This window comes from Hesperophylax consimilis, chromosome 13 (assembly GCF_061612785.1).
Source record: "Hesperophylax consimilis isolate HC1 chromosome 13, BYU_Hcon_1.0, whole genome shotgun sequence".
NCBI lineage: Eukaryota > Metazoa > Arthropoda > Insecta > Trichoptera > Limnephilidae > Hesperophylax > Hesperophylax consimilis.
In genome coordinates, this window is record NC_142848.1 from 31322796 (window position 1) to 31339417 (window position 16622).

At 34.8% G+C, this 16622-nt stretch overlaps 1 protein-coding gene, 1 long non-coding RNA gene and 1 other non-coding gene across 3 annotated transcripts; 1 reads left to right on the plus strand and 2 right to left on the minus strand.

Moving 5' to 3' along the window:
• Positions 1-37: 37 nt before the first annotated feature.
• LOC149418789 (uncharacterized) lies at positions 38-8288 on the minus strand. Its single transcript, XR_016303018.1, has 3 exons — positions 5882-8288; positions 789-896; positions 38-609 (listed from the first exon to the last, which is right to left on the minus strand). It is a non-coding gene; the product is annotated as an uncharacterized LOC149418789 (long non-coding RNA).
• Positions 5255-5346, minus strand: TRNAI-UAU (transfer RNA isoleucine (anticodon UAU)). Its single transcript is given in 2 exon segments — positions 5255-5290; positions 5309-5346. It is a non-coding gene; the product is annotated as a tRNA-Ile (tRNA).
• Positions 5436-16622, plus strand: LOC149418791 (uncharacterized). The gene is made up of 4 exons (XM_089639005.1): positions 5436-5886; positions 8323-8625; positions 10175-10412; positions 16260-16622. Exons 1-4 carry the CDS (start codon positions 5815-5817, stop codon positions 16574-16576), a joined length of 930 nt encoding a protein of 309 aa, XP_089495131.1. The 5' UTR covers positions 5436-5814; the 3' UTR covers positions 16577-16622.

Genomic DNA, 16622 nt, shown 5'->3' on the forward strand with positions numbered 1-16622 from the left:
TGTAAAAATGTATTTTTATTTATTTATTTCACGGCTATTAAGGCTTTTACATACATATATATAAAAAATATTTACGAAATTGTACACGCAAATAGTGCAGGAAAGGACTATTTAAAACAATTGCACAAAAATAAATAGAAAGACAAAATATCACTGAACTTGATCCACAAAGCATGCAGGCACAAAACATAAAAAATAAAAAAAATAAAAATTTCCTTTGTCGAAAAAATTATTATGTGTTGGTCAAATTAAATACCTTAATTAAAATATTCCCCTACTTGATGAAAAAAACTTCAATAAGGTATGCTTATATATTGAAATTGATGTACTAAATATATCAACAACATCGGAGTATTTGTTTCCTAGCTGTTGAATCCGTCGCATAGGAGTTTTATATTGGGACATTGATGTAGAATTGCTACAATAATACAGTAGGTACTGTCTTGTAACTGACCTGCTTGGAGTATGAAAAGATATTTTATTAATACTAGTTTTATTTTCCTTTGCTTTTATTTGGCTTTGCCCAAAATTTCAACCCTTTTCTTATTGATGAATCGAAATATGTTAAGCCCCTATACAAGCGGCTTATACACTTGCTCACATTATAGCCTGAAAATGAAAAACGTATTTAAAATTTTACACAACTGATAAACAATTATTTATGTATGGTAAACATTAGTTTCATCAGTTGTTTAAAATTTAAAACACTTTTTATTAGTAAGGCCCAATTTATAAACATAATATGGCTATTGTTTATTGCAGCCAATGTAAGAAAAAATTTCACATACCTACACATTAAAATGGTATATAGGGGGGATTTAGAGAGTTTAAACCCCCTCCCATCGGCCTCAGTATTGCGTAGGGGAAAAAGAGAACACTACTCGTAGATTACATTCCTGGAAAATACAACAATATTATTAGCACCATCTTTTTTAATGAATGTGATCTAAATAATAAGTTTTGGTAGGTAGAAGTCAAAAAACTTTCTAATCAATTTCCATGTGAGTGCTATAGCTACACCCTGGTAATGGTACCTACGTAATATACAACAGATGTAAAGGGAAAGTTATCTTGTTTACTTACGTCCTGTGTACAAGTAGCTACTCAATAGAATGAGTCTGACGAGTCAGAATCTTTGAAAAGGACACTGCAGACAGAGCTACTCATAAATAAACCACTCACTAGATCGATATCTTCAGACATTTTGTATGAAACAAATTGGTCCTAAAAAACCATAGATTTGCCAATATATAGACAGTACATTTCTCATTGGAGCCTACTTATTATACTATACACCAATGAAAAACAAAAGTTTATTCCATAGAATTTCAGAGTTTTTCATTGGTAGATATAGTTAGACAACAATATGATGTCACAATATTCACGGTTCCAATTTTCAATCAGAGTTATACCCCCTGGCGCTACTTGTCACTAACTAGTCGGTAACATGTTAGTAACCATTTGCAGACTACTCAACTTGTCAACTCGCTTTTGACTTGAGTCACATAGTTTCTCGTCTGATTGAATACATCAAATATAATAATCACATTTTTGTTTACGAAATGAAAAATCAACAAGTGAATGTAAAATTAGTGGTAGATTTGGAGTTATTTAATTATTTTAACAACAAATAATTGAGTGTTGAAATTTCTTTCAAGATATGGATGAACCATATGAAAATCTTGTTTGTATTTTATTTCTTCTGTAATTTTAATAGTAATGCAGATTCATTACTTGAATCATTATTCGTGATAGCAGAACTGCATCACTGATGAGTTAATAATTTAATCACAAAATAATTCAGTTTCTTTTGAGTAGCTCTGTGTGTTTAGGGCCTTAAATTTAACAGGAATATGGAATTTCAGTATAAAACTTGTTTCTGTTGGTAGAATCTGACCCAAACAGCACAGACATCGTCTTCTACTTATCATCCGTGAGCATAGAACACGTTAGAGGCAGTTGTTTCACAGAACTTGATCAAATTGCAAAGTTAAAATATTCAAGTACTGCAAAACAACTTGCCCATAATGGAATAATAACAGAACTTAAGGTTAAACGCGATGCTCGTTATATTCTACGTGTTCATAGATGGCGTAATTAATTAATTTGATCAAAATTAACTTTTTGCAAGGTATTGCTTTACAGTATTAAGACAAATTATTTGTTTGCGCCCGCATATACGCAATATGAATTTGAATAAATAGTTTTGTCCACATAAAAACTCAATTCTATCGAGAAAGGCATACGAATACAATATTGGATTGAATCATCGGTACAATATTGTATTTGTATGCCTTTCTCGAAAGAATTAAGTCTTTAAACGAACAAAACTATTGATTTATATTCATATTGCGTATATACGGGCGCAAACAAATGATTTGTCTTAATATTGTAAAGCAATACCTTGCAAAAGCGTATTTAAACAAAATTAATTAATTAACGCCATCTGTGAACACGTAGAATACAACGAGCGTTGCGTTTAACCTTAAATATTAACTTTGAAATTTGATGAATTGTTCAAGTTAATGACTGGCAGTCTAGTTTTGAGGATGAAGCAAGAAGCAGGACATGGATAAGTGTAATGTTTAGGTAAGTAAAAATAATATAAGATCATACCAACAATACTTATATTATTCAACAATTCAGTTATGCTACGTTCCGTATGGCATTCTTTGTTGCACAAAAACATCGAATATCTGGAGATCTTTTTCAATACAGGAGAAATTATAACTTCCATAATTTTGACAAATGACATTACAATACAACTAGACCCGCTATTGTCTCAAAAAACGTGGCAAGTTTTGTTTGTGCCGTATAAGACAACCTACTGCCAGTAAGTTTTCCTTCATATCCTTATGTGTTGCTACGTTCGATATCTCACTTTCTTTAATGGCGCTGAAAATCTTCAGAAAACAATCGAAATAATAAAACTTCCTTGTCTACAATGTACAAAAACTCTATTAAAAACATTTTATTTAAAAAACATATCTGAATACTCCACTGCCCAGCACAAATACTCAAACAGAGCAATAAGCCAAAATATACCGGTTACTCCCAGTTTGAATACATCTTTTGGACAGAAAAATATTAAATTCTATGCTATGAAATTATACAATCCTCTACCAAATCAGACAAAAAAAATAACAGAAATGAATATATTTAAAACAAAAGTAAAACATGGCTGAGAGAACAAAGTGATATTCAATTTACAAACATTATGAAGACGATTTAAAGACAACTTGAAACTAAATACAAAAGTTATAAACTACAGGCCGCCTCAGAACAGGAAACCCTAGTCAGAAGGACTAAGATTTTTTTTGAATTTTTACTTATATTATACTGTATACCTACATCATGTACAAACTTTGCTACTGAAACTAATAAAAAAAAGGATTTTTTTCAATAATAAATAATTTGCGTGTATTTACAAATGAAATCTTATTCCTTGGCTTTTTCTAGCTTTTGAAAATTGTTATTGAATTAAATGCAAACCCTTTCTGATTACACATGACGACACTTTGGCATTTTTTATGCAATTTAGTTCGAGCTTTTACACGGCCTTGCGGGACGCTTGTCAGTTTAGAACTAAAACCACTACATCGAAAGTACGACAATTAGCGTATCTTTAGTTTGCAACTTTTTGAGATCTCTACATGTCTTTAGTTTGAAATATCATTGGTTTGTTGTAAATTTTACCTACTGAAATAATGATATTTGTAGGTTTCAAGTTTCAACATGAAATTTTTTTTTAAATTTACATGTTTTATCCTTTTGTGAAACCCTAACAGTTTTTATTAGTCCCGGAGAGAGGTCGTACGTGACGTCATCCAAGTTGGTTTTTTTTGTTGTTTACATACAAATCTTTCTTCTCACATGTCTTGTATGAAAACTAAAAGGACATAAGATACTAGAATGATGACATCACATACAACCTCTGTCTGAGACTACTTTCTTTCTTGGAATAATATTCTAACTTTGAATAATTCAGGTTTTTGCATTCTTGGACCTGAAAAAAAGTTGGCAAAGGGTTAAAAAATTGTTGTCAATATTGGCATGGATCATCTCCCCTGCCTATGTCTGGTCAAAATGGTAAAATTGATATATCTTATATCACAGTAGGCCCAGATTTATTGCACTACACTAAAATGACAAGTTTAATAATCATTGAAGACAATATTAGCGACTCTGATCGAAAATTTGAAACAAAAATATCAGAAAAAGATTTGGTCGCATCAGGAACCCAGGACTGGGGCTTTGCTCTAAATGGACACATTTATCCAAGACACTATCTAGATTGCATTTAGTTCGGGAAGAATCTTACAATCATACATAAAGATAGCAGCCAATAAAAATATGCATTATGAAAATAAAGATGATGTTGGTATTTCTTAGTCGAAGTATGATACGGTTAATTATGACCTAGGGGTATAGGGCAACTCAGTTGTAGAGCACAACCCCGGCAAGGCTAAGGTCCTGGGTTCAATTCCTAGATGCGACCGAATATTTTTTTGATTTTTCTGTTTCAAATTTTCGTTTGAGGGTTGCTAATATTGTCTTCAATAATTAATTATTACACTTTGAGGTTTTACTCATTAAGTTATTGCAAAAATAAAAATAAGTTAAATAGAATAATTAAACACAAACAATTCTTACCCAAGAATTATTTGTGGGCATTAATTAATATTAATATAAAGGTATGTATTTGTGAAATAAATAAAAAAAAATTACCATCCAGTCTCTAGAAATTAATTTTATAGTTAGGTATCTAACAAAACTGTCCCATATAATAAAATGGATTTCTCTAGTTCCCGCATCCGATAAAACCAGGGAATATTAATCAAAGAAACCATTTTTTTAGCCATAAAATATTTTATTTGGTTTATAATGGATTACTTTCAGTAATGAATTACAATAAAAATAATAATTATTATAATTATATTGTCATTGGCTGTGTCAAAAATAATAGCAAAATAACAATGCTGCTAAACTTTGTGCTAGTGTGATTTGATATTTTTATAAATAAAAAATATATTTTGTAAAAAATATCGTATTTTATTCCTGATAATAAAAAAAACAATTATACAAATAAACAACAAACCAGTGTCGAAAAACAACAACGAAGAAATTGAATTTCTAAACTCGAGTGATTTTTGCGGGAAGGCAGAATTATTGTTGGATATTGATTTCAAATATATTTTTTTATAAATATCACTAGAATTTGAAGGAAAACTCGTTTTATTTCAATAAAAAATAATTCCCCAGGTGAGGCTCGAACTCACAACCCCGGCATCGCTCACGACTACTGTCTTATAAGTACCGTGCGCTAACCAATTGCGCCACTGGGGACGATGGAGGACTGGCCGAAATAACTTAATAGATATTATGGCACCGTTTTTAGGTAAAATTACTATTTATTTTCTGGAATGTGTTGATGTTCTCATATTCGTAACCTCAAATTCTGACTGTCAAACGGGATAATGTCAAAACAATAAATATATCCGTGATTGATAGCTTTGTTGCAAAAACAGTGATTCAAAGTGAAATGGCAACGAATATTAGTTCGGAACAAATGCGCATTTGATTTTTGTGTGTTATTATTGTTTTTGGATTGATAGAAGTGTACATATTTTAGGTTAAAAATGAAATAATATCAATACAAATACATACTGCAAAAAAAACAGTGTTTAGAGTGAAACTATGCCAAGTTCTAGATAATAATTATATTTAATTTATTGGAACAGCGCATTTGATTTTCATGTGTGAAAATCATTATTGTGTTTGGACTGAAGTGAAAATTAGTTCTTAGGTTAAATTATGTTCAGCAACACGAAGCATTGGGGTGAAATTGACGACAAAACAGATGACCAATATGTTTACTTACCAAAGGTATATGTTACTCTGAAATATTATCACCGGAGAAAGTAGTCCAGATGCGAAAATTAGTAGTTGTATGCCAAGGTCGAAATTATAATAAAATGGCCTTCTAGTCCAAAGAGCTTGGAAATTGCAAACCTGACTGCTGTCTACGTATTATTTAAAAAATATATATTATCTGCTTTTAGCAAAAGATTACAACATAATCCCAGTAGCTCTGTCCCCTGTTATCTAAAAAAATCTATTCTTAAATAATTGAAACATATAAAAATAGATTGACATTATTATCCCTCGTATGCTGAGAAGTATGTGTGACAGGCAAAAGATTATTAGGAGTATGAAAGCCATTGATCACATTAGGAAAACCATTAATTGTATTTATTTTAAATATTTAAAAATAAACTGCCATGCCAACCTTTGTGACAGAGTTGTACGATCCCTACGGGGTGTGTAAAAGTTAAAATAAAAATGTAATAACCTTTTGGAAAGTAAGGCTGTACTGTGCATGTCCGTAAAAAAATATGACTAAAGGAGTAATAATAATAATAATAATTGGATAATTTGTATAGCGCCGTTTTTGTGAAAAATCACCTCAAGGGCGCTGTACAATTTATTTCCTAGGATCTACATTTGTTATTTAGACCAACTGTGCCAGCACGAGGTTCGTCATCCGTTCAGGCATGTGTCTGCCGCCAATATAGCGCTGACATGTATCTGCTGCCAATAAAGAGCGCTGACACAACATCCTCACATAGACAACAAACCTTGGCAGCACCGCTGTGACGCTCGACGAAGACAGAAGATGGAGACTCTGCTGCAAGAGTCCTAGGTAGCGAAGGAACTGTACCAGCTGCTGCAGGGAGAGAGACTACCCCGTCCACCAACTGTGCCAGCACGAGGCTCGTCATCCGTTCAGGCATGTGTCCGCCGCTAATATAGCGCTGACATGTGTCTGCTGCCAATAAAGAGCGCCGACACAATATCCTCACATAGATAACAGACCTTGGCAGCACCGCTGTGCAAAATCACCTCATCCTAGTTTACCTTAGTCTCTCCAGTCACCTCCCAGCCTTTCATGCCACCTAGTGCATCTTCTCGACCCTTTCAGACTCCTTCCTGGCTCCAATACATTCTTTCTATTGTCGTGATCCGACGATTTCACACCTCTGTCTCAGACCCTTAGGGCTCGCTTATCGCAGGCTATCATAAGCAAAATCTTGAACCAAAGTCAAAGTGAAGTTTATGAGTGTCATCTGTAACAAAATACATAAACAAAAACAGAAAATAAAAACAAAGACAAAAACTTTAAACAAAATATGGCTTATCTGTCCTCCATGCAGACATCCTCGGTTGAAAAGGTCCCGTAAATCCCAACACCACTTGACACTTGAGTCAGGTATAAAATCTTCGACTGCATTGAGAAATCTTCGTTCTAGCTTCACTTTTAAAAATTAATCGGTTTAAAATGCTATAATAATTGCAAATTCCGGCTAAACGGTAGAAGTTACGCACATTTCGTGAAATAAGAAGGTAAGCACTATATAAAACACGGATGCTGAACAATTTTCAGCGATCTCTTAGCAAGGGAAACCTTCTGAAAGGATCAAACAAACCGGAGCGGTTAAAACACGTCCGCAACGAAGAAACAGCTTTTCGTGGTGGACGTACATCATACAGCAGTGTTTGTAGAAATCCTCCTATAATATAAATACAAATATTGAATTTTTTTATAATTAATTTTATTACTTCTCTCAAAAACAGAGGTTAATAATTAATAAATCATTTTCACATTTACATATTATCATTATATTAGTTGATTCGGTGGTGTTAAGTTGTATTTTGCCAACGTTTCGGTGTTATCGGAGCAAAAGTGAACTAATTTAAGTCTCTGGAAATATTACCAACTAAAATGGCTCGTATTAAATTATTCCATTATTATTTAATTCAAACTGGTTAGTAATAAATTTAATCCTTAATTACCCTATATTTAAAACCCTAACCTAACCTAAACTATCTAATAATATATGAGCGTTCCGCTGACAGCTCCGTTATAGCCTCTCACCCTTTCTCATAGACGTACATAACAAGATAGGTAACTCCAGAGTTTCAGCCATAGATAATTGAAACAAAAGTGAGATAATACGTGAAAGCGTGCCAATTGTTGCCGAGCTACGATCAAACTTCGCCAACTATCAAAGCAATACAATGCAAGTTACACATCTGTTGTGTAAGCAGCAGAACGGGTGAATGATTTGGTGACAATTGTAATGATTCATCGCCCATCTCCTTTGTTATTATCGATGGTTTCAGTGGCAGAACTGTAATTGAATAAAGCATAATAAACACTTTGTTTTAACCACTTTTTATTGTTTAGAAACAACCGACATATTTCATGAGCAATGTTAGAGAAAAATGAGCTCAAACTTTAGATGGTTTTTTTGTTCTTAGGTTAACTTCTCCCCACTCATAGAGCTGGCCCTTAGCCAGCCGGGCTGGTCTCCGCAGCGTCTTCAGGGCGCTATCGTAGGCCTGCCGTTGGACTCGGTGACCCTGCGCGCCGCCTTCCTCGCCGAACATGCCCGCCAGCTCGACGGACGTGCGGAGGGCAAGTCGACCAACATCGAAGGACTGAGTGGGGGCGGCAGTGAGACAAGCGGAGGGATGAACGCGAGGATGGAATCGGTATTGTCTCAGCCCTCTAGCCACCTACTGCAACATGAGGCGAAACCTCCACTCGGCTTTATCGAAAAGGTAATGTTGATAATCCAAAAGATGACGAATGGTTTCAAATGGACTCGAAATTAAGATATGATTTGAGATATTCATGGCCGAAAGTATTTTCATGATTTATTTTTGGGGTTTTGTGTAGTTTTGCACTTTCTCCTTTAGCCAACGTTTCTGACAATGTAACAGTGTCCATCATCAGGGCAGATCTATTGATTGTGGTGAAGTATGTGTTTATGTAAGTAGATGCGATACCGTGTTTTGCGCTCCAATCCTCTTAGGACCTGTATTTCACTAGGTATTAGTCAAAATTAATACTAAAAACTCTTGATGGAAATAATTTCCCTTGAGGCCTATGTCATCTGTGTGAAGGGGCTTTTGGAGGATGAGAAGAAAACACAGGCTGACAAATTATTTCACACCCGAGCTGTTGAGCTCGAGAATGTATCATGGAAGTGAACCATTCTGACGTGACAAACTAATGTTAACCATGTACAAATGTCAGGTGCGCATTTAGCATGTTTCCCAACTGTGTACCAGTGCTGAAGGGATCAATGACGGGGATCAATCAAGGAGGGATCTAGGACAACATTCCCACCTGACGTTGGTGAATTAAGGAATAAACACAAAATTACAAAATGGATTAAAGAACAAAAAAGACAATATTACCAAAATTTCATAGCATAAAATAAAAATAAAACCTACACGTAACACACAAAACCAAAATAAACACACATCACTCACAAACACACAAGATTATATATTAAATGTATTATTTTATCTTAAATTGTAGATTGTATTTAGATTATATTTTCATATTATAAAATGAAGGCCTCAGCACGGGCAAGCCACCCAGTGAGGCCAACATTACTGGAAAACTTTGAAATTTAAAAAAAATATTGTACCAAATTAAAAAAAAAAAAAAAAGGAAGGTTGAAGGAATCATATAGCATAGTTGCAGATCCTTCCGTTGAAATACCAGTAGCGTAAATACAGTATTCCCAAGTCTATGTAAGATAAGAGGTCTATCGAATGTTTTGCTCTAGTCAAGCGTTTTTATACACATTTTTTTTTTGTGTAAATACCGCATCGAGTACCAACTCCTCCTGGAACTGGTAAAACTATGGCATCCCCAATTGGGGTATGTTTTGAAGCTGAAGGAAGTGGCTTAGATGGAGCCCCCGTGCTTGAGATTTTTTTATATGTGAATACCGTACAAGAGTCTCAACTGCTCCTCACCGTTTGGAGCTAGTGAGACTATGGCATCCCCAATTAGGGTATGTTGTGAGGCTGAAGGTAGCGGCCAGGGAGGGGGGAAGGAGATGGGGAAGAGGAAGATTGGGGAAGTACCTGGCTATTCAGATGTGGTCACCAGACACAGCTAAAGCCTTTCAAGAAATGTTTCAATTAGAGTATCTTCCAATATGAACGAAAACAACAATCGTAACAATCAAAGAAAACATTATATTTCCGATCCACCACGGTTTACGAGGGTAACCTCATAAAACAGAATATATTAGGTTATGTTTGTTGTTTGTTATTTTCTTCATGTTCTGTTTGTCATGGAACCGTTTAGGAGTACTGCGCCTGGTCCCGCGGCTCTGCGCCCCCATCGCTGGGGCGAGCCACGTCTGCGGACTGCCGGCGCGCCCTGCAGCAGGCGGCCGCGCTGGAGCTAGCCACGCGGCCGGCGTCACTGGGTGCCACGCGCTCCGTGCTCGAGGCCATGGCCGACGCGGCCGACCACTTTCTGCGCCAGTTCACCGGCACCATGAGGACCATCGCGGACAAGGAGGCCGCGGACAAACCTTCCGGTGTGTATATACATAATTTTTTTACTCTTGTTTTCAAATTTTACATTTCATATAATTCTGGATACCAAAGGAAGGATGAGTTAAAAAAGATGTTTTAAGGAACCCAATGCATTTGTCTACATAACTACTAGCAAGAGTCACAATGTCTAGTATTGGGATTGCTAGAGTTGCACAACTCTTGTTATTAAACAAACTTTTTTTGATTGATTGAATTGATTTTTTAACCTCCATAGCAGAATGGAAATATTATTTATTACCAGCACCAGAAATTCTGGACTGTAAATTCTATGCAAATTTCATGAGGCCAGAGCTCACTGTTTGAGTTTTGGCTACCTGAAAAAAATATAACTTTATGTTAAAGTTTTGAAATTTTACCAATGCATCACACGGCAAGAACTTAAGTTTTAGTGGTCCCATTTTGTTAGAACTTGTCTGAGTAGCAAGAATACTTCTTACTTAGGTATATTTTATGCAAAAACACATCACTGCATTTATTCCATACTACAAAACGATTTTTAATAATAAAAAAATATACCACTACGTAAATTATACAATATGGCCAACATGTTTTTAAAATGTGACCCCTGATCTTAAAACTTTGTAATATTTTTTGGTTAGAATTACGTATTCATAAATTCGCAAGTAGTTAAACATCTGTCAGTTGACGATAATATCTTATGATTATGTATTTGTTTTGTCACATATGCAAAATATGAACATAACCATGCAAATAAATATGTCTTTATCAGTGTTTTCGTATCATTGCAACAAATAATGAAATATTGTTATCATTTATTGATTAAAATGCATTCTTTATAGATTAAACGAAATGTAATAACAAATGTCTATGTGTTGTGAATTGACATTAATTTTATTACTTAGGGGTATTTTGGGGATATTATCTCTCAGTCAGAGCTGAATATCTTATGAATAATGTTTATTGACAGCTTATTGAGAGATGGTGAACTCTACTATTGGTATTATCGAAATACAGTATAGTCTCCATAATCTGAAAAATAAACTGAACAGGCTCGGTTTTTAACAATTAAAAACCTGTTCGGTTTAATGAATTTTCAGATAACTGGAATCTTTAAGAAATAGCTGGACTTTTGGAAAATATGTTATTTTTGCCTTTCAAATCATTTACTGTGGATTTATAATTTTTTTATTCCCCCACTTACTTACAAATTAGCCACCACTAACTTGTATTGTACATTGTACCTGCTTAAATTGTTCATGCTCAGTTTACTATGTTATGTACTATGCACTTATTATTGTACTCCTGAATAATTTATGTATAACAATGTGTAGATGCCTTCAAGGCTTGAATAAATAAATGAATATCTATTTAATTATTGAAGACAATATTAGTGATTCCTAAACGAAAATCTGAAACAGAAAAATCAGAAAAAGATGCGGTCACATCTGGGACTCGAACCCAGGACCCTTGCCGGGTCACCGCTTTACCAACTGAGCTAATGGGACCCTATCTCCTTCGGTCCTATTTAACTGTAACATACTTCGAATAAGAACTACTGACATTGCCTTCATTTTTCTCACTGCACATTTTTATTGGTAACTATCTTTATGTATGATCGCAAGATTCAACCCGAATAAATGCAATCTAGACAGCGTCTTTAGATAAACATATCTTATTTTTATTTTAATGTGCGACATCTATTGACTTTTCTGCAAGTCTAGGATGAATATTTATTTTTTGGAATAACTTAGTGAGTAAAACCTCGCGGTGTCCCGGCAAGGTAAGGGTCCTGGGTTCGAGTCCTAGATGTGACCGTGTCTTTTTCTGATTTTTCTGTTTCAGATTTTCATTTAGGAATCGCTAATATTGTCTTCAATAATTAAATATTACAATTTGAGGTTTTACTCACAAAGTTTTTCCTAAAAATGAATATCTATTTATTTATTGAACGCCCGTAGGGCTTTTACAGACATAATACAGTTAAAATAACGCAGAATTTAATACCTAAGTACATAAAATAAATATCATTTGATCATTAGATACAATAAATCGATCAACTACATTTTGCACATCCAGAGTCTTAACTCTGCTTGGTTAATAACGGTTTACATTTCACCAATTGAAACAGTTCTATTTGTGTAATAAAGTGAACTTATATTGGAATATTGTTGAGCTAAATATATCTACATCATCAGAGTATATGTTTCCCAAATTTAGGATTCGTCTCATGGGCGCATAATACTGTGAATTTGTAGAAGAATTGCTACAATAGTATGGTAGGTACTGTCTTGTAACTGTTCTGCCAGGAACATGGAACGCAATTAAATGTAGCAACTCAGGGGTATATATTTAATAATGAACTAGCTTTTTGCCCGTTGCAGGCAACTAATGGGTAAAAATTAATTGCGTGGTGTAGTATTTGAATGTAGATGAGGCGAGGGTGTGGGTCTACAAATAGTTTAAAAAAGAAATGTATATTTGGAGAAAAAAAAAGAGCCAAGGAGCTTACTGATCATTTTTCCACCGAGCCATTCGTGTTGTGTAGGTCGAGACGCGTAATTTGATACCCATATCGTATGTAAGGTTTTTGTCACCGACATTCTTCAAAAGTCCCAGCGAGTTTTATTTTGGAAAAAAACATTGCTCTATCAACACGCAAAATGTAAAAACTTTTATCGGAAAAAATTATATTAAAAAAAAAACTTCAAACTTAATATGTTTAAAAAAAAAAATTACCAAACAAATATTTTCAAAACGCAATTAGGTACCTACTCGTTAAAAAATAAAGAGATAAAATTTTTAAATATGAATGGCTCCCGGGGCGACGGTACCCATGCCCGCCTCTCAAATTTATTATAAACACTCAAAAGGAAAAACTTTTGATTAAAAAAATGTTTAATTTACAAAACAATTAACATCGCTTCACCCTATTAACTTTTGCACTCCTGGTATAAATTTTAAATTTGCGTTACGCTATTGATGTAGTTTTTCACTACGGGGCGACGGTACCAGTGCAAAATTATTTTTACCAAACTTTATTTTATTTCGTTCAAAAGCATTATCGATTTTTCAAAAGATAAACTACCAAAGTAAGTACCTGCACAGATTTTATCGTTTTTTTAAATTTTTAAATCCATACGTTATATTACAACACAACGGACGTGACCTAGAAAAGGGCTAAAACATGCTCTCAGTACCTGCCTACCCTACTTTAAAAAAAATACCGAAAAAATATATACATAACGCAATTAGGTACCTACTCGTTAAAAAATAAAGAAATGAAATCTTTAAATATGAATGGCTCCCAGGCTAATCTCATCCAACTTCTGCGCCTCTGGTACAATTTATAAATTTGCGTGACGCTATTGATGTAGTTTTTCACTACGGGGCGACGGTATCCGTGTCAAATTATTTTTACCAAACTTTATTTTATTTCGTTCAAAAGCTCTATCGATTTTTAAAAATATACTGCCAAGTAAGTACCTACACAGTTTTTATTGTTTCCTTGAATTCACAACATTTCGCTGCTAGTCTATGATCGGCTATTATCTCTGATTAACCAAAAGCCCGATTGTTGGCGTTTTCGGTTCAAATGGCAAATGTCAAAACTTTAGCCGGTTACTGTGAGACATTTTGAACCGAGCGCCATATGTAGAACGGCCGATTAACGTTCCTAAACCTTCGGAGGATGAATTTTTTCGATAATTTTAACCGTAGACTGTGACTTTTTGACGGAATTCTATCATTAGGTTGACCGTGTTGATTTTATAAAAAGGCATACCACGTGGTTTCGTGTTGACCACGTGACTAATTTTTGTCAAAGATTCGAAGCTGTGCCAATTAAACTGCCGCAAATCAACTTTAGTGTTAGGCAATTTTTTTTTGCACTGCGCACTTTCGTATGGCGCGCCGCGAGCGCTTCCAGTTTTCGCCGCCAGATGCTACTCAAATTTGTGTCGACATTTTATCCCGAACGAATATTTTAGTAAACATTTTCATACAAACTTATACTGACTCGTATTTTCAGTTTTTACAGACCGAATTGAGCCTCGGCTTCTATACGGACGGGAAGGCGTCTCGGTCGCTTTTTGCCTGAAGACCGAAACAAATGAAAGGCAACTTTTTTGCGACTTTCACGCCAAAACGAACCTCGAGTTGTTTGAACTTAAGGGGGAGAGTGGTCGCTTTTCGCCTAATTTTCAGCGAGCAAAAAAAAACAAAGAAACTGAGTATTAATATATGTATTAAGAATTTTAAACAAACACATTAAATAGCAAATTATTCTTTGTTTGGATAATTTTAATAAATTTAATGAATAAAGAAGGTAGCCATAATATACGCATTCTCTAGGAATACCTATTCTAAAATTAATATATCTTAAGAATGTATATTGGATTCTTTCAATGGTGTGTGAATGAACTTCATAATTTGGAGACCAAACTGTGGAATTATACTTGATATGACTCCTTACTAGTGACATAAACAATGTTTTGATAGTGTAGATATTGTGAAAATTATTAGATAATCTTAAAATAAAGCCCAACATTTTCAAAGCTTTATTGTATATGATTTCTATGTGCTTTATAAAATTGATTTTCATTACTCAAGTCATTGATTTCCGAGACAGAAACTAACAATATATCAGTAATTAACTAACTCAGCACGGGTAAGCCACCCAGTGAGGCCAACATTACTGGATAACTATGAAATGTAAAAAAAAATTGTACCTAAATAAAAATAGAATAATCAAAAACTATAGGATTCCTCATTCGATAAAACCTCATAATTTGACATTTGTTTATTTATTTATTTATATTTTAAATGCATATTTACAGAATAAAAAATTCATTCAAATGCACAATCATAATTGCCTAATTAGCGATTTAAATTTATTAATGCTCAGGTGGAAAATGTCGATGTCAGAGGCTAGTGAGTTTAGAAGGACTATCATTCTTCCGAGAGGCATTGCTAATGGTAAGTTAGTCCTACATCTCGGAAGAATGAATGGTTTGTGTCTACGCGCTCTTGCAAAGTTATCAGGGACGTAAAATAAACTAATTTATGATGACTTTCAAGTTATTTTATTTTTACAAGTTATTTGACAATATATGGCAATCATTAATATGTCTTATTACTATAGGTTCAATAAGGTTCCAAACTGAGTGGCGGAGTATGTCGGTGAGTCTAGAAGGTTACGGAAAGTTCGAGAATGCTCTTAAAAGTTCTGAAAGGAGCCATAGCAACGCGTGGCGAGATACAGCTACATAGTAGTATAAATTATGTAATATTTATGGTTTGGACATGTGGAGTGGATAAACAAAGAAGGTTCCGGAAAGTTTGAGAATGCTCTTAAATGTTCTAGAAGGAACCACACCATTGCGTGGCGGGGTACAGCTAGTAGTATAAATTATGTAATATTTATGGTTTGGACATGTGGATAAACAAATAAATGAATGTAAGGAGAATATATTACGTAAAATTGGATGGTAAAAGTAGTCTGTGACACCCGAGGAAGATAAGGCACGATCAAGTGAACCAAACTCTTCAGTCGGGTCATGTCATGTTATATGTATGACACAATGAATAAATTTGAACGAAGCAAGGAGTGTGTGCCAAAACAAAGTTGTGTGGTGCTCCATCCTCTCTGCCTATCCCTGCTTGAAACAGTGTCATGGTTAATTAATTAATAGTATCCCCAGTCCCTTTCTTGATCTTATTCATCACGCTTACATCAAACATCAGCCTTGTATTCTTTCTGGATCTCCACACTTTTCAACACAATCATTGATGATTATACCACACATTATCCTCGGATATCTCTATTAATATTGCTTCAATAATTAATTAGGTATTTTTTGTTTATCCAGGTTTTCCCGACCTGATCAGCAAGACGCTATGTGAACTGGGCATCGTCGGCATCCACGAGTGGTACAACGACAATGTGCTGGGAGCGTGCCAGCGAGCATTACACCGCATTAAGATGTCGGAGCCAATCTCCGTGCATGAGGAGGTCCCCGAACTCCACTTCCCGGCTTCTCTGGAGGCCCTGGGCGAGGGATCCCTGGGCCCGGGGTACCGGATGCTGCACTCCCTGGAGAATGCTGACCTCATGCCCCGACTTCCCATGCACCTGGAGCTGATGGATGACACTAGTCCTATCACTACCGGCGGGAATGTCACATGATTGTAATTTTTATGATGAAATGGGTTTTGTAAATATGTCAGTTTAA

Excerpts from the sequence above, each read along its gene's own strand:
- LOC149418791 (XM_089639005.1), top strand. The coding sequence starts at position 5,815 with ATGTTCAGCAACACGAAGCATTGGGGTGAAATTGACGACAAAACAGAT. Across the intron at positions 5,887-8,322 it reads AATATGTTTACTTACCAAAG|GTTAACTTCTCCCCACTCAT; the intron begins GTATATGTTACT and ends TTTTGTTCTTAG. Across the intron at positions 8,626-10,174 it reads CACTCGGCTTTATCGAAAAG|GAGTACTGCGCCTGGTCCCG; the intron begins GTAATGTTGATA and ends GGAACCGTTTAG.